Raw genomic sequence first — 27542 nt, forward strand, 5'->3', positions numbered from 1 at the left:
GCCGGAGCAGTACCTATTTATCTACTTAGACTTTGACGTGCTCCCTTGGCCAATAAAGTGAGATGAGCGCCGCAACCCCAGAGTCAGGCACGACTGGACCTAATGGTCAGGGGTCCCTTTACCATATAATATAATATAATATAATATAATATAATATAATTATAATATAATATAATATAATATAATATAATATAATATAATATAATATAATATAATATAATATAATATAATATAGAAAAGTCCTGGGCAGCAAGGTCACTACAAATTCTTGTGCTCCATAGCTTCATTCCTCTCTGCAGAGGGCAGAGATGAGTGGCATCTCCTGCACTGCTCTTAAGCTGTTTCCCAGAAGGATAGAAATTGGCCAGTGGTTAGCTCGTGGTCTGCAGTAAGAAGGAAATGGCCCTTTTAGGTAGCTATTAATAGACTGAATTTGAGCCGCAGAGCCATCATTTCTTGTGTTCTCCCCTTCCTTTGGACAGGGCCCAGTGTTGAAGTCAGTTGCTTTTTCGCCATTTCTTGCTGCGGCTGTTGAATTTCCAGAGCATCTCCCATTTCATATATGTGAAAGGCTTCTCTGTGCTGGTTCCTTGCAAGCCAACTAAACTCCCTGGTCGAAGAGCAAATGTGCTTGCAAGGGGAAAGCAATGCAGTGCAGCTTGTGGAAATTTGGACCTCACTGGTGCAGTTCAGATCTCCAAGTCCTGCTCTCAGTCTGGGTTCTCCTATAAAATGGAATGAATACTAGCCAACTTGGTATTAATTTGATACCAAGCAATCAATGTTAGCACTTACCAGGCCTATTTCCAGTCACCCACGATAAGTATAGACAAACAGACAAATATAGAAGTAGTATTTTTTCTTTACAGTCACTCATGTATTTGATAGAAGTAACATCAACTCATAAGTAAACACGCGGCTCGGGTATCACATAACTACCAGTAGTTAGCATGCCAGAGCTTTGTTCGTTATCAGAATTAATCAGACAAATTGCTCCACCAACTAAGAGCAGCCATGCGCCACCACCCCCAAAATCGAGAAAGAGCTATCAATCTGTCAATTTTTTCTGTGTCTGGGTCAGGCGAACTTTCCCATGTAGTGCATGGCCATTCTTAGTTGGATAGAGCGATTTGTCTGGTTAATTCAGATAACGAACGAGACTCTGGCATGCTAACTAGTTATGCAACCCCCAAGCTGGGTGTTGACTTACGAATTGATGCTACTTCTATCAAATACATGAGTTATTGTAAAGAAAAAGACTACTTCTATATTTGTTTGTCTGTACTCCTTACTGTGGAGCACTTGTCCTTGGTGATATATTTTTCTGTGCCTTTGCATTGCGCTATTCTATCACCATCCTCTGCATTGTCTGTTCAATTTCTAGTCATGTCGCAGTTAACTGGGCACTCTAATCTGCGTTCATACTTACTCAGTAGCAGCTCAATAAAGCATAACTAGTGATGAAAGGCCTTAAACTCAAGATTGTCCCTGAAATGCATCTTAATTGGTGTACAGTGCTTCACGTAAGCCATGTTATCTTCATGCGGAAGATAATATTATTCAGAAGAAAAGAAAAGAACCTTGAAACAGTGCAACATGGCAATATAGAAAACATTATAGATTGCAAATTGTATAAGAATAGCATTAACAATCAGAGTTCTTCTTACCCTCCTTCTGATTTCCCCCAAACCATCTAGTTGTGAAACAGAATTTCTGATCTCCCCTAGCATGTTGGCATTCTGATATAAAGGTCATAGTTAGTCATCCAAGGCTATGGGCCAGGATCCTGTGGCCTTCAGCTGAGCACATGAGGTAGAGTTGGATAGATAGTGAGCAGAGAAAGAGAGTATGAATCCTTGAGCACCTTTTATATTGATCGGTAGCTGGGTCGGGAGGATGGGTGAGTTTCATGAAATACTTAGGTGAACCACTGTAAGAGAGAAATCGTGGATTAACATGTGGGGGAAAGTTTTAAAAGGCAAACGGCATCCTATTTGTGCTGATAATATGACCTCGTATTTCATCTTACTGTCATGCAAGATGCCAGGGACTCGCACGTCTGCCACTGAGAATCAGCCGAACAGCTCCCAGCAGCTTGCGCATGAGTGGCCCAGAGTTGAATCTTTCCATTCTCTTCATCCACTTTTGTCCATCATGGCTGCTGTACAGTTTGCTGAAGCTTGCTGTAGTGGGTTGTTTACAGGCCTTGTAGGGTCCTGATTTACACCTTGCAGAATTGCTACGGGGTTGTAAAGGTAAAGGACCCCAGTTGCAAACAACTCTGGGGTTGTGGCGCTCATCTTGCTTTACAGGCCAACGGAGCCAGTGCTTGTCCGCTCCACAGACAGTTTTTCCCAGTCATGTGGCCAGCATGACTGAGCTGCTTCTGGTGCAACGGAACACCGAAACCAGAGCAGTGCACGGAAATGCTGTTTACCCTCCCACTGAAGCGGTATCTATTTATCTGCTTGCACTTCTGGCGTGCTTTCGAACTGCTAGGTTGGCAGGAGCTGGGACCGAGCAATGGGAGTTCACCCCCGTCGCGGGGATTCAAACCACTAACTTTCTGATCGGCAAGCCCAAGAGGCTCAGTGGTTTAGACCACAGCGCCACCTGTGTCCCTATGGGGTTGGACTGGTTTGATTAGCAGGGATGGTTTAATTAAGAAGTGAACTCTGCAGAAAAGTTGGCTGGAGTTATGTTTTTCATTCAGTTTTGCAGCCAGGCTTATTTTCCTGTATTTCTTCCAGCTGCCCAGAAGGCCCGAGAGCAGTTTGAAGAGGTAGAGAAGTCCCTGAAAGAAATGGAGGAGTCTATCAGGTATGGCTTTGGGCTGGCAGCCACAGTCTCTCAAGGGTGAGGTGGGCTTCCCTCTGGAGGAGGGGCGGAACAGAATCCATGTCACTTGCAAGGGTAAGTAAAGTCCTTAGATCAGAGTTAGGGGGACCGAGTCTTGCTGGCAGATGTTACTGGTGAGCCAAGCTTGACAGGCTGGGAAGGCCTCTCACCTTTCAGTCACAATGGCATTGGGTGATGTTTTTGCCCCCATCCCCATTTGAAATCAAGCCATGTGAGCAAAGGCATGACCTGGGTGGAGCACGGAGCAAGGGCTTCGCTACATAATACTTTACAAGGACTGTTGGACACCCCCCCTTTGTTTTTAGTTCAGCTTTGTCCTTACCTGCCTCATGCCTGATGTCATATATATGATGTCAGACATAGGGTATGGGGACATGGCTTGGCCAAAACAGCCTGGCATGCCAAACGGGGAGGATTGATGGGCCTAATTAGCTGTGAAGGTTGGAGGTTCCCTCACCCCTGCCTTGGGTGAATTCTCCTTGAGGCCTGCAATATTTCTTTCTGCTTGACACTGACCCTTCCTCATTGGCTTCCAGCAATGGCAATTTGTACCCCCTAGCCAGCTGTTTGTGTGATTTCCCCAGACACCTAATGGTTTGGATAGGTAGTACACTTGGCTTCAGTAGGCAAAGTCTTTGGGGGGGGGATGACAGGGAGGTTCTTTCTCCTGGACATAGCTGTCAACGTTTCCCTTTTTTAAAGGGAAATTCCCTTATTCCGAATCGGATTCCTCGCAAGAAAAGGGAAAAGTTGACAGCTATGCTCCTGGACCATTTTCATTATCTTGGATCTAATCTATATGGCTTTTCCTCCTCCCTCTCTATCCCCTCCACCTCGCTACCCACCCTCTAAAGAAGAATGTGCCATTCTCCCCGCCCCCCATTTAGTTAGGGGAGCTCAGCAAGCTGGTGTTTGAGGACCCATGTGCTAAAAGCAAGGTGTGTGTGCCCATGGGAATTCTGTTGAGAACCACAAGGGTGATTTTTAAAGAGTTAAAAGGGCTGGTTTTTAAAATCCTATCCTTTGCCTGGTCTTTCTTGCTGCTTCTTACTTTGTTAATGCATCCTCAGCTAGGATGTTAGGAGAGGTTACTGTTCGTTATTTTACTGTGAAGATAAGAGCGCTTTGTACAGTTTCGCTCTAGGGGTTTGGGCACTGCTTTGATGCCACTTGCCATTCAAATCGCATCTCCCCCCACCTTTCCCCGGTCCCAGGTGGGGGAGGGGAGAAGGATAGAAGCCAAAAATAAATTTCAAGCTGTCTCCTATTGATTGCATACATAATTATTGCCATAATCACGCCACTCCTGAGTTCTTAGGCTGGGAGGGCTGATGCAGGGAGCAGATGGGAGACCTCGGCATGCTTAGCTTGGCTGACCTTGGTGACAGACACTTCATTTAGCTATTGGGGGAGGATATATTTTGCTGGTTTCTGCCGCCTTCTCAGTGGAAGGGGATGTACAGTGGCAGAGGCACTAAATGGACCCTGTGACTTAGTGATTTCTGGCCGCATCTTCAGAGTCTCTTCATGTACCCATTGTGGCATGGTGGTATTTTTTGACGTGCTCTATTACTTTGCATTGACTCCCAGTCTGATAAGTAAGTATTATCAGCTGTTCCTTCCTTTCTCCACTTCATCTTCGGAATGGCTATAGTTACTTGCAAGTGGTTAGAATGGATGCAGGTTTTGTTGTGATACAGCGCATTGCTCAAGTCAACCAGCCAGTTCTTTCCGGCCAAAGGTTTTTGCACAATTTCTGTGCTCTGTCCCTGAGACCATTTACCCTGTTTCTTCTGACAAATCTTCCACTAGCTTGCTTCGAAGTGCAGCAGGAGCTTCTCTGTCCGAGAGGAGTGTGCTAAAATAAATCTTATTCCGCAAACTAGCTATGAAGGGCTTGTCTGAATGAACCTCTTGTTACATCTATTACTCTTCCCTATAAATATGTTGTTGTTGTTTTTAAGGAAGCAGAATAAATTATACAGATTAAATCTATGAAAATGTAATTTATTCCGGGCATAGTATTGCAGCTTCCTGTGCACTGACTTTAACATCATCTTAAGTGGAGAGTCTACAGATTTATTTCCCTCCCCACACACACATCAAGGGCAGTCCCTGCAAGTACAGGCTGTGAGCTGCCCATGGGGGCGCCCTAGTCTGACCAAGACCTCTGAACAGGCTCAGGGACAATGCTGTAGCTTCTCATTTATTTATTTGCACAAATTTATATGCCGTTTAATCATAGAAGAATATGAAAGCGGTATGCATCAAGGAATACAATACATCAAATATTTAAAATATAGGCATCAGTGAGTAATAAACTGCTAAGATATATCTGGGAAAGCCTGATATTTAGTGTGTTACTGTTGCTGCTTTCCCAGTATCAATGGCCAATCTTAATATTCCTTGATGGGTAGGTCTAGGATAGTGGCGGAGAACCTTGTCCAGATGTGGGATTCCCAACTCCCATAGCTCTAGCCAGAGTTAGGGATGATGGGAGTTGTAGTCCAGAAACATCTGTCGGGTGCCCAGGTTCCTCACTCCTGACCAGCAGAGACTTTATGCCTCTGGAGCAACTTTTGGTTCAGAACTTCGAAAGGCATAGAGGTTGCAAGCCTTGACAGCAGGCTCTGATTTCTGGAGAGAGTGTGCAGGCAGAGCGATTAAGCTGCTTCTGTCGTGAGCCGGAGTCCCTAGAAAGTATACAACTATGGCCACTCAGACGTAGGGTTTCCCCCCCCCCCCCTGAGTTTGTAAGTGTGTGCCATGCCTGCAGCACTTCAGCTGGCAGGAAGGGGCTTGCATGACCAACAGTTTATCCGAGCGACCTCCCCCAAGCCCCCGTCTCCACAGATAGGCAGCAAGCATGTCAAGGAGCTGTAGGCTAGAGCCCTTCTTTCTGATATGCTAGTTTCCTCTGCTCAGGAAAGGGTGTGTTTTGCGGGGGCAGGGGGAGTTGCGTGGAGGAACATTTAGTCATACGAGCCCCCCCCCCCAGCCATCTGAAGTGATACAGCCAAAACACATGTTTATCCCCCCAGGGAGAACTAGGCCTAAAACAGCAGGTGCAAAACAAGAGCTTTAATTGAAGTCCCTCTTCAGAATTAGCTCCACATGGGGCATTTCCCACCCAGCCATAACTCCGCTGCGCTTGCAGTGCAAACTGCCCCTCCCCACCCCAGGGAGATCTCTGGCTTGTCCCATTAGGAAGGCTTTTAAGGGGGTAGGGGTTGGAGAAAATGTGTCAGCTAAGTAAGCAGCTAATGGAAGTCTGGAGTCACAGCTGAGACCTGTTTTGTTGGTGTCATCTTTCCAAGCTCTCTTTTTTTTTAAGTAATGAAAGGCATCTTTCCCTTCTAAAGGAAGGAGGATGTTTCACGGTCCCTTTTATTTAGGGCTACTACCTGCCCTCCCTTCAAAGTTTCAGCATGGCCGAGCATACTTGCTCACCCCTATCCTTAGAGTCTCACAGCCTTGAGTCGCTGCTACCCCACTTTTCCCTGGTTGCTGGCGGGGGGCTGTTGCAGAAAGAGAAAGTGGCTTAAGGCTCCGAGGCAAAGTCTGGGTTAGGACCTAAGTGCCCACCTTGGCATGTCCTGCCACAACAGACCGAGGGAGGGAGGAGAGGACAGGAGTTTTTCCTTCGTCCTAAAAGCTATGTTGATCAGACCAGGGCAAAGTGGCTGCTAAGGCAGGTCCTTTATTAAACAAAGAGCTTTGCATCTCTCTGTGCGCATGGGGGAGAGAGAGACCCGTAATTAGGAGTAGCCTTGGTGACAGGGCGGTAACCATGGGATCCAGCCTCCCCAACCAGTCCCTTTGCTGCTCCGTGGGGTCCCCTGGGAGGACAGGCAGATAAGGGCAAGGAACAAAGACAGCCACTTAACAAAGAGCTTGGGCAAAGGCCATTGACCCCTGACACAAGCTGGACTTGCCTTCCACCAGCAGGAGAGGGCGGAGGAGACCGATGCCAGGATAACACTTGACTCCTGGTGGTCAGTGAAGCAAAAGGGACCTGCCGCCACGCTGGCCGTCCTCTCTCAGCTCCCCGGCGTTGGCAGCTTGGGAGGAGCTGTAACTCAGGAGCGGGTAACACGGCCCTATGCCTCTTCACTGCAGAATCTGGAAAGCTCTTACCCACCAGGCCATGCTTCACTTAGATGAACCGTTGAGCTGGCTCAGCAATATGGCGGCATCAGTTCCTCTTGTTTTTAAAAAATCATTTTTTCATTTAAAAAAAAAAAAACAATTTGTGAGAAGCATGAAACATTTTGCCATCTTTGTCTCACGTCCGTCTCCTGCTGGCCTTTCTGGGATAATGTGTGTCCTGAGATGAGGTTTCACCTCCACAGAACGCATGTATCCCGCAAAACCTTTCCTTGATTGCAACAGCTTCTTACTCTTTGTCCTTATGAACTGCATGGCCTCCCACCCCTGGAAATACCCCTTAATGTTAAGAGCCTGCTGTCTAGAGAAAGTCACTTACAGGCTGCCAGGAGGTCTGCCTGCTTGTTTTAAATTTCTATCCATGCTTCTTGTCGCTTAGGCACAACTCGGAGCAGCCTTCAGAATTTTCAAATCACAATATCCCATGTGATAAAATGTTCAGTTAAAAATACAACAAACACTTATTTCCTTCTCTTCTGGTCTTGGAGCTAAAAGCCACATTTTTTCCTCATATGCTTTCTCTATATTTTGCTGTATATGTTAAGTAGTAGGAATTTCAATGTATTAAGACAGATTTAGTGGTCAGAAATTCTCAGCCTTTCTTGACTGGATTACTTTTGCCTTCTGAGCAAAGCATCCCTCCTGTATTTCTGTTAAAATTGACCCAGGAATATTCCGGTAACCCCCTAGCCCCATTAACCTTATTCCGACAAATGTCCTGTTAGCCTGTGTGTAGTTTTTTCTTTTAACAATGTCGCCTTCTTCCTTCCCTCCTCCAGGAGCCTGGAGAAAGAGATCTCCTTTGATTTTGGACCTCATGGTGAATTTTCTTACCTCTACGGCCAGTGCTATGAACTCACCACTAATGAGTAGGTGCCTGTGTCCCTTGCTTGACTATTTGTTTCCTCTGGGGAGTGGCTCTCTTCTCTCTGCTCAGCCCTATGACATCTGGAGTGCTCTCTTTGAACTGTGTGTCTTACAAGCCGTCACTCCAGAGGTGCCAAAAAGTAGGTGGGTGGCCTGCCCACCCGCCAGGGTTAGCCTGTAGAGCGGCAGGAGATGGAGATCTGGCCAAAAGGTTCTTTGTTCCTGTTCTTGACTGTAAGACGAGCATTATTAATGAAAAGGAAGCTGATTTTTACTCCCCAAAACTGTAGCTTGGTAGTATGGCAAATTCCTCTATAACAAGGTGGCTAGCTTTTGGCAATCTTACTGGGGCAGCTCAGGGTGAGAAGAAAGGCACTCCCTTCAAAACTGAAGATGGAAGGCTCCAAAATTGGAGCCAGAGACTCAAAATTTATGCAGATAAGGCTCCATCAGAATTCATTTTTTACTAGTTCTTGGGGAAGTGAGGTTCTCCACTCAGAAGAGAAGAGGTGCTGTTCTTTGATCTAGATATACAGTTGTACCTTGGAAGTCAAACGGAATCCATTCAGGAAGTCTGTTCAACTTCCAAAATGTTTGAAAACCAAACCGTGGCTTCTGATTGGCTGCAGGAAGCTCCTGCAGCCAGTCAGAAGCCACGGAAGCCCAGTCCGCCGTTTGGCTTCCAAAAATAGTTCACAAATCGGAACAGTCACTCCCGGGTTTGCGACGTTCAGGAGCCAAAACATTCGAGAACTAAGCTGTTCAAAAACCAAGGTACGACTGTACCAATAACTGCTCTTGAATGTTCATTATAGCTTCTAAACTGGATCTTGTATTGAGGGTCAAAGTTTGGTTTGGGTTCAGCCCATGTCCCCCAGTATTTTGAATGATCCCTGGAATTTGGGTGCCTCTTGACCCTGCTGTTGGTGATTGGGCAGGATAGCTTTGCGATGTGAATGTTCTTAAGAGGCTTGCAGTTCTTTGGACCAAGGTTGGGGAATGTGTCGCCTTCCAGATGGACTTCAACTCCCATTGGGCCCAGCCAGCATTGCCCGTAGTTGGGAAAGATGGGAGTTATGGCCCAGCCCTTTAAGGTCCTGTTCCTAGTTGGGCTTCCTTTGGCTATACAGTAGGAGATGCCTTGTAGAGAGGCGACTAGGGGACAAGCAGAACTCCTTGTAAGAAGAGTTATCATAGGCATCAGTGTTCCACCCCACCCTGATAATTAAGCAGGAGAGTGTTGCCTTCTAAAGCTCAGGTCACAGCACGCCAGTAGCTGTGCAGTGCAGTAGCTGCTGAGATATTTTGAACTACAATTCCCGACAGCCTCAGCCAGCACAGCCACACACCTGTAATGACCTGATCTCACCATGATGTTTCCCTTTGGAGACCTGCTTAGCATCGAACAGACCTGCAAAGAAAAAATGTTTCTTGGCCTGCACAGCTTGATTTTTTCCAGTCAGAAACTTGCAACTGGAGACAATCCCAGCTGGCTTGCATTTGATAGCACATTTTGATTCCATGCCGAATGCAATCACCACTTGGAAGCTCTGATCAGGGTCTCCTGAGTACAGCAGATCACAGCGGGGCTGGCATTTGGGGCCAAATTTAAAAGGGGCCAAACGCAGGCGCTGCTTGCAGAAGAACCATAGAGAGTGCACCAAAAGCTCCTGATTTTCCTGTGTAGTGGCACCATCATCCACCCTAGACCTGGCGTCATATGGGTTAGAGGGAAAGGGCCATGTGGTTCAAATTAGGACTCCTGGTGGGCCTAATTTGATTTGGTTGGCAAGTTGGAGGTTCCCCATTCGTTCTTTACTTGATAGACCAATAAGACTTCTATTCTGGATGCTCAGTATTTTTCCTTGTAAGCAGATCACGTTTAAAAGGTTGCACACAGTTGTATTCTGCGTGTTTCAATGGGAAGCTCATCTCGTACATTCTTAAATCTCTGGTGTTGATAGCAAAATAATCTTGGAAGCAAGGGATAGATCGGGGGCCTAGTTTTTATTCCTGCCATGCTTTCCCATTCCATCTAACCCCGAGCAGTATCCTTTCCAAATATATTTTGCCTTGGGTGCCATCGTTTTAGGAGCCAGGTCTAATGGTCTAATTATCGGCACTTCAAAGCAGGGATCTCATGGATTTATTTTATGCTCTTTTCCTCCTCAGATATATTTATCGCCTCTGTCCCTTCAGCAGAGTGTCTCAGAAACCCAAACATGGCGGCTCGGAGACCAGCCTTGGGTAAGAGTATGGGTAGGCAAACTAAGGCCTGGGAGCCAGAGCCGGCTCAATCGCCTTCTAAATCCGGCCTGCAGGCGGTCTGGAAATCAGTGTGTTTTTACATGAGTAGAATGTGTGCTTTTATTTAAAATGCATCTCTGGCTTATTTGTGGGGCATAGGAATTTGTTCATTCCCCCCCCCCCAAATATATATATATATATATATATAGTCTGGCTCCCCCACAAGGTCTGAAGGACAGTGGACCGCCCCCCTGCTGAAAAAGTTTGCTGACTGCTGGGTAAGAGACTCCAGTGCTCCAGGATTCGACATGTTTCACAACAGTCTGAGGTCACTAGCCTCCCAAGCTAAACAGGGAGATGTTGCAGTGTTTTAGTGACTAAGCAGAGGCTGAGCTACAGATCAGGAAGTGTATAGTTTGAACTTTGGCTTTGCTCTTCAACATGCTAGGAGGCCTTATGCCAGTCAAACTCTCAGCCTTAGGACACCTTGTGACAATCCTCATCTTGGGGGTGGTGATACTGATGTACCTTACAGGGCTGTAAGGGTTAGGATTGCAACCATGATGATGTACATCAGGCACTTTGGATAATCTGAAACACACACCTCTTTGCCCTGGCTTTTGACACTTGAGGTGCGTATTTTTAGGACCCACCTTATTTCTGTAACTGTAAGTTGTTTTCATGGTGTGACCTGCCCTGAGACCTTAAGGTGGAGGGCAGGTAATATATAAGGAATAAAATAATAATCATCACTACTATCAGTATGAATAATAAAGCCCTGCCCCTTAGCATCAATCAGTGTAAGAATACCTACTCAATTAGAAACGGGGAAGAAAACTTCATGTGTGTGGTGTGCTGTTTTAAAAACACCTTGCTGCCTTTTTTAACTTCCTGAAAATGGTCAGCTGTGCTGATAGGACCTCACTTGGTGGCTAGATCCTTGCCCCCGAGACCAGCCCACCCTGGAGCAGATTCATCCTGTGTAAAAGTGGCTCCATCTGGTTCTAAATGTTCCCTAAGGTTATGATTAGCAGGGGCTACTTTGGGTGCTCTGAGTTGTTGCTTCCTTTCCAGCACGTGGGGCTCCTGGAGCGGTCCAGAGGATAACAAATTTGGCGTCATGAAGTACGAACACGGGACAGGCTGCTGGCAAGGCCCCAACCGATCCACCACAGTAAGTGATTGACGTAGTCCTGAGAGACCAGGAAGCTTGGTCGGGTGACCAGCAAGATACAGCTGCCTTTTCAAGGCCCAGCAGCAGCGAAGTGGCCTGTCACCCAGATGACAGTATGCCTCCCTATCTTCAGGCTGCGTGAAGCTGCTTGGTTTCCAGAACACCCAAGTTCTGGCTCAACTGGAAGGGAAAACCCCAAACCTTTATTTTCTACTCCCAAGCGTGCCCATTAATGTGGACTCCCTGATCCCAGTCAGTGAAGGAAACCTAGTTGAGAGTGGGAAGAGGGCAGTTCAACAAAAGAGGTGCACTTTTTAAGAAGTAAGTAGGAAGCAGAGTTGGCTGCCTGTTGGAACATCTGAAAGTTTGGGGCTGGGCTGCCAGTTTTAGCAGACCAGCCTGAGGGGATGGGGCAGTGACCGTGGTTAAGTCATTCATTCATTCCTTGCCTCAGTGATGTCCTAGGATTTCCTTCCATGTTTTTTAAAATAAATTTTATTAGAGTTTATAAATACAAAACTTAATCTCAAATATCTTTTTTGTTCAACATTAAGTGATATAAAAACATGGTGAAGAAGAAAAAGTAAGATAGAGAGATAAAAAAGATAGGAAAAAGCTTTCAAGAGAAAATAGAAAAGATACAGTTCAAAAATTAGAGAACTTCTGATTCTTCGTCTGTCAGCTATATATAAACAATAACCACTTCATCCATTCCAACATAATATTAGGATTTCCCTTGGGAAGATTTGATGGATGAGGGATTTTTGTGTAAGTTCAGGATCAGGCTGATCTGCCTTGCTTGGATCAGAGTAGGAATTCTCCCATCCCACACTGAACAGGCCCAGTGATTTGTCTCATCTGGCAGAAACTGGTTGGCTGACACTGTTGCTAGTACGTTGTAAAGCTGGTGTGGGGAACCTTTGGCCCTCCAGGTGTTGCTGAACTACAACTCATCCATGTCTGAAAGCATGGTCAACAGCCAGGGATGATGGGAGTTGTAGCTCAGCAGCATCCCCAAGGAGTGACCAAAGAGGTTCCCCATGCCTTTTGCAAAGAAACGACAGTGGGTAAGGGAGGGTTTATGCCACAGGCAGCGGTAAATGCGATGGGCTCCTGCACAGCAGCTGCAATCCTAAGCCACAGACTCCATAGTGGGTAGCCAATGTCCTGTTTTCTCTCCTTCCAAGGTGAAACTTACATGTGGCAAGGAGACAGTGGTCACATCGACGACAGAGCCCAGCCGCTGCGAGTACTTGATGGAGTTTATCACCCCAGCAGCCTGCCAGGAGCCAAAAGACCTCGGTCACGATGAACTCTGAGGCTGGCAGGTGAGTTCCTTTGTCAAGTCTCAAGATGACACGGTAGCCATGGGCGCTGGCAGACGGGGAAGGAAAGCCATGTTCTAAGTAGTGCAGACTAAAACGTTTAGTTTGGCAGCAGTTACACATTGGAACCCCCTGCCTGTTGACACCGGGCAGGTGTCCTTTAATTCCTTACTTTTGCTTTTAATAATTACCAAAATGTTTTTAATTGTGCTTGCTGTTTTCATTGATAATTTTAATATTTCTTGTAAACTACATAGGTTTTTTAATACAATCAAGTGGTGTATAAATTTTGTGTACGTAAAGAAAGTAAATAAAGCCCCACCAGGAAAGGGGAGCAGAGTTTTTTGAGAAGGTTCCACCACCCTTTGCACAACTTGGCAACTACCCAAGATCAGGCCATTTGGGAAGTCGCTTGCCTCTCTTGCCCCCTTCTGCTTAATCAGAACTTCTTTTTTTAATGTATTGAAGGAAGACCAGTGTCTCTGTCGGTTCTGTTCCCTTGGCTGATTTGTCCTGTCTGCGATTTCCCCCCTGCAGATTTGCAAAAGAGCTGTTGTCAGTGGGACCAGGTTCTAATCGACATGATTCAAAGAAGCACTGCAAAATTTACTTCTCTTCCCCCCTGGGGCTGCCCCACATGGACCCCCGACATCCTTTCTCCACTGTTCGCGCTGCTCTTCCTCAGTGGACTCTGGAGCTTTTGAATAATTATGTTTACCCTGTGAAACACTGGGGATTGAGTGTGCCCCCCCTTTTTTCCTTCCAGGGCACCATCTGCCCAGATCATGCACAACACACAGGACTGCTCAGCTGCTTGGGCCATTTTCTTGCTGGGGAAAAGGCTTCCTCCGCCTCTTAACGGTTGCTTCTTTGTGGGGGAAGAGCCATTACTTTTCAGCCATGCAGAGACTTCAGGCCTTTTCCCCTGAAGCTCTTCTCTCCTGCCAGCATTTTCTGTTCCAAGCCAGATTTCCACTCTTGTCTGAGACAGCTGAAAGAAGACGACTGGGAAAAGAACCTGCTCCTTAGCTTGCCCCCTGCACTGCCAATCACAGCCTGGTTGTTGTTGTTTTAATCTGCTGTCTGATGTTGAACTCTTATTAAAAAAAAAACCACACCACCACATTCCCTTCCAATAAACGTCTCTGCTCTCTTCTGTCTGTGGCCTCAAAGGTGAGATTCGGAGAGTTGTTTGGAAGGGGTTGTATGAAAGGGGGGTGGCACAACATGGCCAGTTTTATGTCTGCCTTCCGTTCATGCAGCTGTTCTCAGTGGCCTCCGCATGTGTCATTTCTCCAGGAGGGGCTAGCAGAAACTTCGACAGGATGCATTAGACCCAACAGACCCTCCTCTTCCTTCTTCCTCCCCCCTCCACCTTTGGGGAACTGGGCCTCCCAGGGCTGCTATGCTCCTCTTGATAAAGGTTTTGGGGGAGGGCAGCGCTGGCGCCTTTCACCTGCTCCCCTCGATTGCTGTCAAAGCCGGAGCATTTCCATAACAAAAAGGGAGGCGACTTCCCTCCCAGCCACCATTGTTTCCCATCTGAGCTCCTATCCCAAAAGGCGCCTGGTGCTGGGAAGAGGGGGTTGGGGGGTAGGTCTGACAAAAGGCCCCTCTGGTGACTGGGGACACATTTACTGTATGGGTTCAGCCTCCCCTGGGCAAAGAAGCAGGGAAGCATGTGCAGTTGGTGATAGAGGAGGGGCACACCACCTCATCCCCCCCCAATCTTTCCAGAGGGGAAAGGAGGTGTTTCTCCCACACCCATGGGGTGACGTAGGCGGTTTCTGCTGGCGAAACAAGACATTAAATGGAAGCATCTGTTCTCAAACCAGATCTCAACTGTTGTGTGTGTATGCGCACCCCTTAGTTCCCTTCCTTTGGATCAAATCCTCTGATCGGTGAAGGATGGATGGGCGAGACTCTTGTGCCCCACCTCCCACAAGCACCATTCATTCCCCCCACCCCCCGAAACACACTTCAAGTAAACTTGACTCTCGTGCACAGGGGAAAAACCTGTGGGCATTTGCTCTGATGTAGATATGTAAATTATACACTCTGCCAAAATATTTGTTGGCAAGAGGAGAGAGGTGTTTGCTTGCGAAGGGCACGGGACTTTTTTCCTATTCTGAACGACACACAACAGTTTCTCTGGATAATGTGTGCTTTGTTGGTGCCTTCTGGGAGGGAGGACAACTTTTATCATGCCCTGTCCTGCCTTGCTAGAATTCTCTATCACATAAACAGACAAAAGGACTCTCATAAGATTCTGAACTTTTTATTTTCTGGCATGAAAAGTACAAATAATTAAACAATTCCATGTAAAAGATTCATACAGCCGCCGTGCCTGAAATCCCAGTAATAAATATTCTAAACTAAATGCAAAGTGTCATTTTTTTTCTTTTTTTTAACAGCAGTTTTTTAAACCCTTCCCACATCAACAGACTCTCTCATGATTTATTTTTTTTAAATATTGTTTTTAAAAACTGTCCCAATACACATGTGAAGCTTAAAGAGGCTCTGGGGGCCAGGTGCTCCAGGCCTGTCATCTTTTCCCCTGAGCCCCACCATGCCCCATGACTAAATACATTGGTGGGGAGGGTGGAGGGCATGTAAAAAGGTTATTAGGATCTCGCCATTACAACAGACAGACAATTCTTTAAACCCTCTGCTCCCTTCAATGTTGCACCCTAAGCCATCATTTGGAAGCAAATTTGCCTAGCAAACATAAGGAAATGCCACGAGCCCCGCTCGCTCGCTCACTCGCTCTCTGGTGTCTGCCTTCGTTGGCATGCAGAATTCTCTCTCTCCCTCCCCACCCCTGCTCCAACCCCCATTTCAATCCACTTCGCTTTTTTTTTTTTTTTAAGTAAACTCAAACTGGCACTTATTGCTACTTGAAAAAATATAGTCGAGAAGAGGCTAGATTGCTGTGACCATTTTAGAAGCAACAGATCACAAAGAGAATTTTGTTTTGCCACTAAATGCCCTCGTCGAGATGCAGGGAAGGGAGTCAGATGCAGGGGTGTGGTTGCGGGAGGAGAAATTAACCAGGATCTGAGCCGGCTAGCCAAAGGAAAAGTGCCTTGACCAAATTAGCTGGAACCGGAGGCAAAGCTCTCTAAGGTAGCTGTGCTTTCCAATTTGCAGCTTAGCTCAGTGGCTCTGTTTCAGAACAGTTCTTTAAGCACGCAAGTTATTTCGGTGGCTGCATGGTCTGCAAAGGGAGCCAGGCTCTAGGCTGTGTTGTGGCTAGCAAAAGAATTTCAGTGGGTTTCCATTACCCACCCACCAAGAGAACTTTGTAGGGGTGGAGTTTTTCTACCTTTTCCACTCCCACTATCATGTTTACGCTTCTCCCTGCATATATTGAGTGGTATTGAGAAGAGAGGACTTGATACAGCTACAGGACTGCACTATTTTTCCTGCTCTTTAAGCTCCAAGGCATGGGTAGGCAAACTAAGGCCCGGGGGCTGGTTCCGGCCCAATCGCCTTCTAAATCCAGCCCGCGGACGGTCCGGGAATCAGCTTGTTTTTACATGAGTAGAATGTGTCTCTTTATTTAAAATGCATCTCTGCATTATTCGTGGGGCATAGAAATTCGTTCATTTTTTCCCCCCAAAATATAGTCCGGCCCCCCACAAGATTTGAGGGACAGTAGACCAGCCCCCCGCTGAAAAAGTTTGCTGACCCCTGCTCCAAGGCATCGCTCCTGTGGTCTGGAGGTGGGTTTGAATGCTGCCAAACAATTTTCAGAGAGGTCACTCTCCTGATCAGCACTTCCCAGACTCATGTACAGTTTGGAGCAGGGGTCCACTTTGGAATCCACAGCCCAGCGGATTTTGTGGCTAGCTAGTGTAAAGAGTTTGCAACACGACCTCTTTTCTAAGATTATTAAAGGCTAATCCCAGTGATAGAAGAGAACAGCCCAGGAACAGACCCGCCCACCCAGGAGTTCTTCAGCTACTGCAGTGGTTTTCTAAGGAGGCCACATGGCAGGGCACAAATCAAAGTAACTAACAGTACACCTGACAGTGTGAATTATTGGGGGGGGGGGCGTCTAGCCTTCATCTAATCTGGGGTTTCCCAAACTTGGGTCTCCAGCTGTTGTTGGACTACAATTCCCATCATCCCTAGCTAGCAGGACCAGTGGTGGTCAGGGATGATGGGAATTGTAGTCCAAAAACATCTGGAGACCCAAGTTTAGGGAAACTCCCAAGAGGAATTTTGAGGAACAGCCCTCTCAAGGCCTGTGTTGCTGTGTTGAAGAAAGGGCCACCCTGACCCCTCTTGGATTTGAAGTAGCTTCAATCAGTAGCCAAGAATGCAAGTTTTTTTTAGTTCAGTGGGCTTTTTGAAAAGAAAATGCCTCAAAAGAGTAGCATGAGCTCAATTTTTTTACATTTGTTCCATCAGCACATAGATCTATACCCCCAGCAGTCCCAGTCTAAAACATCTGGAAAGCGCCAACTTGGCAAAAGCTAGTGCCATCCTGATTATTTAAATTTCAGAGAATTTATTTTCAAATGTGTTACTTGGATCTAAGCTTTCTCATATATACCTTTTAGATTTTGTATACTTTGCCTGATTTCGGTTTCCTTTATTGGTGTCTCCCAAAGTCACTCGCTATACCATTACTTAACCCAAGCAAGTAGCCTCTCCTTCCCTTTCTGCAGTGTTGCCAGGGGTTTGGTGAATCGTATTTGAAATTTTTCCTGAGTTGGGAGATTCCCGCTTCCCAGCCATCCAGCAGGTTATTGGTCGTGACTAGAGATCTCCCCTTGTGCTTAAGGATCTCAGTGAATCAGAGCCAGAGTGGGTCAAAAACTTCCTTTGTGCCAGCCCGTCTCAGCTGCCTGTGGTGCCTGCTCAAATATTGAAAATAAAAGAAGCAAACTGTCACTGAAATAACTTTTTTTAACATGTGGGAGGGATGCTGAGTGGCAGCATGTAAAGGGCAGAGGGTACAAAACACAAGAATAAATAGAGAAAATGACAAGCTACATGTTTTCCCCCTCCCGCCCTCCCCTTTACTTTCTATTAGGATGAAGACTCAAATGTATTTTTCCCAACAAGACAAAAGTAGATGATGTAACATCGAACCCCACAAACAAACTTGCCTATAAAGTTTTTTTTTGTTCTAAATGCCACATTTGTAGGTTGTTGTTTTTTTAAAAAAAGAAAAAATTACCTCTGTGCACTTTGCCCTGTTGGAGAGCCTGTCGTTTAAGCTTATATTATTATTATTGTTGTTGTTGTTTCAATTTTTGTTTGCTATTTAATAAATAAATTAGGAATAATCACTTCTCAGCAAATTAAAAAATATTTCCCTTTTAACTTGCAACTCTGATGAGAACATAAATATACACAAATGTACTTTTACAAGGCAGTAATAAATATTTAAGTTAACAATAAGTTAAAAACTACAAGAAGCTAAAATTCGCAAAAAGATACAAGAGTTAATGGTGCCAGTTTTTTTGTTCTTTTTTTTTCTCATTTTATCGCAAACAGAAGCTGCCACAGACTCTTACAAAACACAAGTGAACACATTTATTGTCAAAAAATCAAGAAATCCTAAACTAATTTCTAAATCATTAAACAATTAAAACTCGAACTAATGCTAAAATGTTTTAATTATCATTAAGTTCGTCTTTTAAATGTTGTTCATTTTGTTTCCATTTTTTTTTTTGCTTGAGAGCAAAAGAAAATAAAAGTCCCTTGCTCCACAAGTGCCAACGATGACTTCGTTGTTTTCAGCAAACCAAAATAAATAAATAAATAAATTTTTAAAAAGAAGAACGGAAAATAGCCGATGTGCATTTTCAGGATGTGATTTGTGAACACAGATCCAAAGAGATGCCTCGGGAAAAGGCGGTAGCAGTTGCGTCCCCTTTTAAAAGTTAAGTTGTTGTTTTTTAAGAGAAACTTCCCTTCTCGTTCCCTTTGAAGTATGTGGAGGGGGAATTAAAAAAAAGCAACATGGACATGGATGTCAGTGTAGTACAACCCTTACAAACAGATTAATCCCACCTGAAGGCTCCATTCTGAAGGGAGACAACCATAAAATGAAATAAAATAAAATAAATAAATTATTTTTAAGCAGCAGCCCTACAGAGCAAGATTCAGACGTTTTTTAAAAGTCCTCCTGGGCTCTTTTGGCTTTAATTTGAGAAACTGGGCAATGCCTCCACGGAAATGGCTAAAACTCCAAAGGTATTTGGCATTTGTGGCTGCCGGATGAGTGAAAAACTTGAGTAGATTTCTCTCCACCATCACCCCCCACAATTTCTTGCTATTATACCAAATAAATAAAAAATAAGCTGGGCAGTGCTGTGGAGGAACTGTCCCAAGTGAATGTTTTGGCCTGTCCCCATTCAACAAACATACACACTCGAAAGGGATGAAGGCTCCCTGCGGAGGACCATGGAGCAGGAGATGTCTTGGTCCAAAGGTGGAACACTCTCACCTGTGCCAAGAACCTCATCTCTGCCCCCTACCCACTCCATGATAGCGCCTCCTATATCACAGGAAACTTACATACAGTAACAGAGATGACACCCTCAGGCGTGTTAATCCCGTTGTTAAAAAAACACACGCGGAGGGGGGGGAATTACAATGGGCAACGGTCAATGGGAAGAGATTTGGTATTAAGAACTGTCAGGGAAGCTTCCCCCAAGCCTTCGAATCGAGGCCTACGTGACAAAGGTGTGAGATATTGGAGCAGCAAGTTCCTTCCCTTCAAGGGTTGTGTTACATACGGTGTAGTTTTAGCTTTCCGCGAAATAAACATGGCCTCGGACACACAAGGTCTATTTGGTTGAAGATGGCAGTGGATGGGGTTATTTCGCCCTTAAACTTGCCGACATGTTTAGGACATTTAATCGGACAGAGACTGAATCCAGGTGGGATAGGTGGCTGGGTACACAGTCCCTGCAGGGTTTGATCAGGGAATAGCCTTAAGCATTGTTCCACCATCCCACTATCATGGTTAACAGGCAGGGGTGATGCTTATGCTAGGATGCCATTAGGTGCCATGATAGTAACTCGGTCACAGCTTAAGATGGCAAAGCCGGAAGCAGAAGCTGCTTGAAGGCTCAACGCTCCATTGGGGTGAATCCTAGTTTCACCCTGGCTTCCCTTTCGAGCCAGAGAGCACATGCGTCCTTTTCCTTAAGCATGTGCAGAGGTGCTCACTCACATACGCACCTCTCTGGCTACGTCAAAAAAGCTCTTGCCGCCTGCAATTTTTGCAGACAACCCAAGAACATTATTGGGTGCCTTGACCGAAGGAAGTTTTGAGGCGGTGTCTCAATCCTTAGCTTCAAAGGGCAACTTAGCTGAAACTTGCTGTTGTGTTTCACCAAACTGGCATCCAAATCTCTGCTGGGGAACCTGGTTAAGTACCTTTTCCTTCCAAACATGGACAAAGGGTTCCCCCCAATCTCTCCCCCATGATGGATCAGATACCACAAGACATCGGGTGGAGGGGAAACATGCCATCAGCTTAGAATCGGAGCGGGGATGTCATGCTGAAAGCTAGATGTCCAGCAGACAAGAAGCATGTCTTTGGCAAGGATCCAGAAAGGTGGGCTGAGGCGCTCACCCTCCTGTGAGATGAGCACAAAGCAATCATACTGGCCCATGCCGTGACCACTGGCCCATGCTGCCTCGGACCAAGAACCCAAGCAGGAGTGTGCATCTCAAAAGACTGGAAGGTTTATTGCTGCCAAGAGGAAAAGAGAAGCCCCCTGAGAGAAATCTTAAAGCATGGGAATTGCAAGGCCTTCCTACGGGTCAGATTGCTCCACAACTGCCTTGCAGCGTGGTGGAAAGAGCTCCGATCCTTTCTCCTACAGCCCAGCGCACCAGAGACCTCCTGCTGGAAAGTCAGAAGATATCCTCGGCTGCTGGAGTCCACTGTGGCAAAGTGCAGTGTTGCTTTACAGAGGTGATTGGCTTTGTGGGGACGTATTCTCTCTCGGGGATGGACCAGCCACAGCAGAGCAGGCACTAAATCTAGCAGAATGGCTGAGGGCGAAAAGGTGGTGCCGTTTCAGAGCTGCCAGGGCATGTGGCTAATTCGGAGTGAGGGCGAGTGGGAAACAGAACTGACTTGAGTGAGCCGAGAGAAAGAATGAACACGGAGTTATCAAATGCTCAGATGGACACTTTGACTGTTGGGTCTTGCCAATGCCTCCACCTAGGAAGGCGGAGGAGGAACAGAAAACTGTGCCCCTTATTGAAAAGGAAGGCGTGGCACAGCCATCCCTTGTGGCATCACCCTTTTGCCCCCCTCCCCCCCGTGGATAGCAACCACCAGGAATCATGTTGGACTCATCCACCGCACAAGCTGGGCCGTGCAGTTCCCCTGGCCAAGTGTGACTTGCGCTCAGCTGTTCTAGGGAGCCACATGGACAAAGCAGAGCAAAGACATTGCCAAAACAGCCCTGAGATCTCCATTCAACAGCGAGGGGGGGGGTCAAAGAGCTGACCTATTTGGTTGCATTAAGCTGCCTGGAAAGGGCAAGTGGCAGATGTTCTGCCTCACGTCCACTCAAATGATAGGGGAAGGAGAAGAATTGGTGCCTCCCTAGCAAGTGCTCGCTGCTCCCTTTCTAGTCCTTCCTCAGAAAATGCCAAGACAGACAATCTCACCCCCCAGGCCCCAAGTCAGCCTGTCTCCACTTCTGTTGCATCTTCTGAAGTACAATGCCAGGCTCCTAGGGGGGAGCATTTGCAGATTCCCCAGCCTCCAGCTGCATGACCTTCTTTGGACCAGTTTTCCCTACTCCCCGCCTACCCAACTTATCCTTGGTCTCTTACATGAAATGGCTGGATCCATAATTAACATAAAGAGAACTCTTTAATTTTTAAGACTGTTGGAGCTGTGGACTCTAGTTACAGTATATGGATGTGGGATACTACCAGAAGTCAGTGTCAAACAAGCGACGCCCCTCAAAATAAGAGGGTCCCTGCTTTTCCTTCATGATCCTTCTCCTGATTGCCCCTGCACTTAGCCCATCATTACAGCACTACACTGAATGGACTGCCCAGGAGCCTCCCAAATTGGATCAAGCTGCCTTGCCTTTGGGAAACTGAATGTTAATCTACTTTCCCGTAATTGATGTCCATTGCGTCGTACACGGACCTCTGCGGATCTAACTCTCTTCTTTCCAAGATGTTTTGCAGCATCATGCATAACAGCCTTGGCACGCCAGCAGTAGGCAGTGACATCTGAGACAGTTCAGGTTTTGCGTCCTCTGCAACAGCTAGAGGAGTTGCTTGCTACCCTGCCCCCATTGAGGACCATGTTGTCTCTTTGCTAAGGGTAGATATCAGGCATGCATTGAGAGGTGGGTGAATAGAGCCCCTCTTCCCCCACCCAGCAGCAGCAGGGTTTTCCTGCAGAACCAAACCGATCTGCACAAATCAGCTTCCATACTCTAGCAGCACTAACTGTTTTGGGGTGCTTCTTTTTTTAAAATTTCACTCGATGGCTTTTCCGATGAAAAAGCCAAAAGAAATCTTAGCAGGGAAACAACTCTGAAAATGGACGTGTGTAAAACTAATGCTGGTGTTAAGCACACAGCCTAAACCATTGTTGTTGGTTTTTTAAAAGAGATAAACTGTTTCCTAGGCTTTTGTCCCTTTGGCAGGGGCTGGGTGGGTAAGAGAGAAGTCCGGTGGGGATGTTGCAAAAATCCGTAAGGTGACTGCAGCCCCTTCTGCCCTGTCCCCAGCCCCTAACAAGACACACAAAGGCAAGAAAAGCAATAAAATAAAATAGAGAAGGCTAGTGGGGGAAAAAGAATCCTGAAAGCAATTTGCTGCTTCTTCTGCCCAGCTAAGGGAGGGACAGAACAATCCAAACCCCTTGGGATCTTAGGCACTAAGTGCTGCTCCTGCACAAGACTCTCAAAGACTTTCCAGGCAACTGGGGATGGGGACAAGGGAGAGGGTGTGGCAGGAAAAAGACGATAGGTCAAGAAATGCAGCTACCTTCCCAGCATGCTTCTGGTGTGGAGAAAGCACGTGGGCCTTACTTAGTGCTGTTTGGGGTGCTTGTGTGAAACTGCTGCTATGCAACTGGCAACAGCTGGCATCTGTTGGGACACCACCCTTTGGAAAAAGCCATGTCTTTTCTCTCCTGGTCCCAGCACCTCTCTATACGGCACTAACTGAACTCAGTTTGCTTTCTAATTCTCACGCTTTTAAAAATGCCTTCAGTCACTGTGAGCCGCCACGGTTGTGCTGGTGGGCTCAGTTGCTTTCGCTGGTGTTTAAACCCTCCCTGCAACAGAGCCAGGCTCAACCCCAACTGCTGTACTGCCAAGTCGTTTTGCAAACCTGGGTGGAATTAGCAAAGGGAAGGGAAGGCTCAGCTTCCAGGAAGGAACCGTCCCAGCTCAGAACTATGGCTATCCCCCAACTCAATCAATCCCATATCAAAGCTGATGCCAAAATCCCAGTTCATTATATGGAGACTCTTGTGTGTCTCCCAAGCTACCTGTATCTGTGAAATTTGATACAATACGGACATCCCCATCACTTGTCTGGAAAGGCCATTGGGAATGAATGACTGGTGTGTGTAGAGCAGTAGCACTTAGTGACTTGCTTTCCATTTCTCCCTTTGAATTTGTGTGTGTGTGTGTGTGTGTGTGTGTGTGTGTGTGTGAAGTTCAAGAATCCCAGTAAAAATTTCCAACAAGGTCTCTTTTCCTTTTTTATAAAAATAGATTTTTTTAAAATCTTTCTAAACGTTTGCTGTCGTTTTCGTTTTGTTTCCCATTTCAGCCTTTTTAATGTATCATTTCCCCCTTTTCATTCAGTCATGAGATTGATCTAACATTGAAAAAGAGAAAGGGAAAACTCACCCACCAGCCCATTCCCACTCCTGTACCTCCCCCTTTAATCAAAAAACAACTTTCTAGCTTATCAGGATAGTCAGCTAACACAGTTTGGGGGTGGGGGGTTGGCTCCCTCCTCTCTCTCTCTCTCTCTCAGATGGCCCCATGCTTGGTCTTAACAAATTCTTCGCCTAAAAATTTATAAAGAAAGAAGGAAAGAATGAAAGGCTTGATTTTGGGAGAGGAGGCAAAACAGCAGGTTTAAATTGTACCACCACCCGATTCAAGTCCATATTTCTGACCCGAAAAGAAACTTGACCCATCTAGTCCACACAACCTGATTAATCGACTAGGAATCTTGGACACTGTGCCAGGTCCCTGGCCTCTCTCGCTTGCTTATCTCCATGTCCCATGCTCTTACTTTAATCCCAAATAATTCCAGGACGTAAGCAAATTATCAAACCTGATATGCAAACTTACAAAACAGAGCAGAAAAAAATATATATGGGGCCTTTGCTTTTCCCCCAGGGAATGAGGCTTCTCTGGGGAAAGGCAGGAAGGACCCCCGTTCAGGACATATGGGGTTGGGTTCATTTCCCAAATACAACATCATTCTAATTAAGGGTCAGGCAAGGTGGTAGGATTAACAAACAATATCGCTAACATTTTAGACCAAGGGATGAGATGAGAGCATTGTCCACCCACCACATTTGTACTTTTTTGTATTTTATTTTATTTTTGCATCCAAGAAGGACAAAAGTGGTGAGCTGGATTGTTGTAACTCCTCCCCCCCCCCCCCTAGGCTAGCTCAGAAAAGCAGTCGTGACAATTCTTGGAGTTGCTGATCCGCAATATTGGGGGGGGGGGGAGGTCGGGAGTGTTTCTATATCACACCTTACAGGAGAGAGTGGTTTTCGTCCCCCCCAGGGCCAGGAAACCTGCCCATCAAAAGGAACAATGTAAGGGGTCGGAATTCAAAGAGGGAAGGAAGGATGGAAGATTGGGGAAAGCTTCTGACTTGGGTAAAGTATGTTAGAAAAGCCTAGGACAAGGGACCGGGTTGGGGGGGGGGGCGCAGTAGGGTCACAGAAACAGAGAGGTGTTCTATTCTGAGTGGATGTCTCCCCTGCACATTGCCAAGAGCAGGGATCGGTTTTCAAAAGGTGGCTTGACATGTTGCCACGTCCGTGCTCCCTGCTGGGCTGTCGGGCACAGGGGAGGGGGAGCGGGAGAAGCCTCCTGCTTCCCAGAGAGGATCACGGTGTCTGGCGGTTTTTTTTTGTTTTGTTTTAAATATTCTGCAACATTTGAGTCAATGAACATTTCCGTTCTCGTGGCGAGTCGGGGAAGAGGGCTGTTTTCCAGCATCCTTGCCGCTCGCCCCACCCCACCCCTCCCGCCATCTCTCTCGCCCCGCTCGCTCGCTCATGCCTTGTGTTGCTTACTGGTCTTGAAGGAAACCTGGAGAATTCGGTCGCCCAGTCGGTAGCCATTGAGGCTGGCGATGGCCATGGCTGCTTCGTCGTAGTTGGTCATGGTGACAAAGCCAAAGCCCTTGCACTTGTTGGTGGTGAAGTCGCGGATCACTTTGACGTTGGTGACTGCTCCAAAAGGCCCAAAGAGCTGCCACAGGACACTCTCATCGGCCTCTGGGGAGAGGTTGTACACAAAGATGCACCAGCCGGCACTGGAGGCCCCTGTCAGGTTGACTCCCGCCAGGCTGGTCATGCTGTCGATCGTGATGGGAGAGAACCTGGAGATCAAGGAGAGAGGACTACTTTGGGTGTAAGGCTGGCATTCTACCAGCATGAGCTCACTGCAATATGGACAGGTTAGGAACAGCGCTGCCTACTTCTCAGGGGAAAGGGCGAGGCACCGGCAGTTCACTCCTACAAGCCTTGGCTCCAAGGGGCAGGAGGGAAAGGCCACAGGCAGTTCCTACCAAAAGACCTGGATCCTTCAGGTTGAATTTGATGTACAGTCGTACATTGCTTGTCGAACTTAATCTGTTCCGGGAGTCCGTTTGACTCCCGGAACAGTTCAAAAACCAAAGCATGGCTTCCCATTGGCTGCAGGAGCTTCCTGCTCTCAATTGGAAGCTGCGGAAGCAGCGTCGGACGTTTGGCTTCTGAAAAACATTCGCAAATTGGAACACTCGCTTCCGGGTTTGCAGCGTTCAGGAGCCGAAACGTCCGAGTAACAAGGCATTTGACAACCAAGGTACCTTTGTACAAGCCTACCTTTGTAATTTCCCCCCACAGATTTCGGTGAGGTGACATTTTAATTCACACTCCGTCAAGGGTATTTCTGCCTGTGCTAGATGTTCCCCCAGTTTGGTTCAGCCTGCAAGTGTGCCACGAGTCTCCCTGTTTGACCTTAAGGTTTCTTGGCTCTAATAACGAAGTAACCTCAAGGGTAAAATGGAAGGGCTCCTAACGAAGGAGGCTGTGACTTTTCCTGTGCATGAATGAGTTCATCATGCAAGTCCTGAAATTGGAATCCCATGCTGAATCTGGCACAATGAGAATCTCATTTTCCATTTAAAGAAAAACAAACTCAAACCCCCCACACACCAAGTTATAAACTTCATGGTAGCAAATAATATCTTAGAAATGATTCTAATGAAACAGGGAGGAATTCAATGCCGTGCTCTTCCGATTGTTCCGTCAGCTCAAGCATTTCAGCTTGCCAGATGAAATGATCTCCCCTCTCCGCCCCTGAGCACTGTTATGGGGGTTCTCCCAAGTCCCCCAAGCCAATTTTCGCACAGGGAAGGGGGGGAGAAGGAGGGAAAAGCCCATTGCACAAGGGATTCCAGTGATGGGACTCATTAGGCGCATCCTGCCCAGGATGAGGGCAGAGCTTTCTGTGAGGAACAGGTATAGTACAAACTTCCCTATGTCTGTCTCTCTTCCCCCCGCCCAGCCAGCTATTGTTTTCTTACATGTTGCTGGTGACCACCTGTGCTCCAGTTATTTCCTTCCCTTTCCTTGTCCACCCCAGTTTTGGGGGAGAAGAAAGAAAGAAAATTGAAATGTTTGGATAACCTGGATCTGTGGCTTGATTCAGGTAAAAGGTAAAGGTAAAGAACCCCTGGACTGTTAAGTCCAGTCAAAGGCAACTATGGGGTTGCGGTGCTCATCTCGCTTTCAGGCCGAGGGAGCCGGCATTTGTCCACAGACAGCTTTCCAGGTCATGTGGCCAGCATGACTAAATCGCTTCTGCTGCAACGGGACATCATGATGGAAACCAGAGCGCATGGAAACGCCATTTACCTTCCCGCTGCAGCAGTGCCTATTTATCTACTTGCACTGGGATGCTTTCGAACTGCTAGGTTGGCAAGAATTGGGACAGAGCAACGGGAGCTCACCCCGTCGCAGAGATTTGAACCGCCAACCTTCTGATCGGCGAGCCCAAGAGGCGCCGTGGTTTAGACCACAGCGCCACCGGCGTCCCTCTGGGTTGTTTCACACCACAACTCTGTATATGGATGTGTAATGTTTGTTATTGATCCAGAACACACTGTCATTCATGGCTGAATGGCTCACCAACACTACCTGCCTGCTGCAACTAAGCTTTCCAAATACAGGTGGAAGTGAATGTTTTGGAAGTGGTTCTGTGCAGAGAATATTTTCAACCTCCAGCCTGCTGCAGTAGAGCAGTCGTGTAAGTGTCTGCTAATTTGCTTGACTTCAGCGGCAATCATTCTATGCTCATTTACTTGGAAGGAAGCCCCGGTTACTTCAGTGGGATTTACATCAGAATAAACACGGGCACACGATTGTGCTATTGCATAGAAAATTCTCTGTGAACAACGCCGCTCCCCTCTAATCTTGTTGGGAACAGGAGGCGTGAAGGAAGCCAGTTCTGCAGAAGAGTCAAGCTTCTTCTTGCTGAATCTGAGGAACTAGCAGGGCATTGCCAGGAATCTCCAGGGCAGACTGGACCACTCATGAAGGATGCTGGCATAGCAACCACTTAAAACAACACAGGCTCAATTTGGGGCCTAGGAATTTTGGACCTAAGGAGGAATGAGCTTGCTCAATGCCTGCATGT

General features: G+C 46.8%; 2 protein-coding genes across 9 annotated transcripts in view; one reads left to right on the forward strand and one right to left on the reverse strand.

Moving 5' to 3' along the window:
• Positions 1-13799, forward strand: part of PRKCSH (PRKCSH beta subunit of glucosidase II) — a 33185-nt gene extending 19386 nt beyond the window's left edge. For 3 of the 4 annotated variants that reach the window (XM_028711542.2, XM_028711539.2, XM_028711540.2), the window contains exons 13-18: positions 2751-2820; positions 7806-7895; positions 10066-10140; positions 11215-11314; positions 12502-12642; positions 13177-13799. In XM_028711542.2, the coding sequence (XP_028567375.2) occupies positions 2751-2820; positions 7806-7895; positions 10066-10140; positions 11215-11314; positions 12502-12633 (467 nt within the window). In that variant the 3' untranslated portion in view covers positions 12634-12642; positions 13177-13799. The remainder of the gene's footprint in view (positions 1-2750; positions 2821-7805; positions 7896-10065; positions 10141-11214; positions 11315-12501; positions 12643-13176) is intronic. The other variant, XM_028711541.2, reaches the window with a different exon arrangement.
• A 2459-nt stretch (positions 13800-16258) lies between these two features.
• Positions 16259-27542, reverse strand: part of ELAVL3 (ELAV like RNA binding protein 3) — an 83658-nt gene continuing 72374 nt past the window's right edge. For 3 of the 5 annotated variants that reach the window (XM_028713083.2, XM_028713082.2, XM_028713085.2), the window contains one exon: positions 16259-25260. In XM_028713083.2, the coding sequence (XP_028568916.1) occupies positions 24912-25260 (349 nt within the window). In that variant the 3' untranslated portion in view covers positions 16259-24911. The remainder of the gene's footprint in view (positions 25261-27542) is intronic. The other 2 variants (XM_028713086.2, XM_028713084.2) reach the window with 1 other exon arrangement.

This window comes from Podarcis muralis, chromosome 17 (assembly GCF_964188315.1).
Source record: "Podarcis muralis chromosome 17, rPodMur119.hap1.1, whole genome shotgun sequence".
In the NCBI taxonomy this organism is placed as follows: Eukaryota; Metazoa; Chordata; class Lepidosauria; order Squamata; family Lacertidae; genus Podarcis; species Podarcis muralis.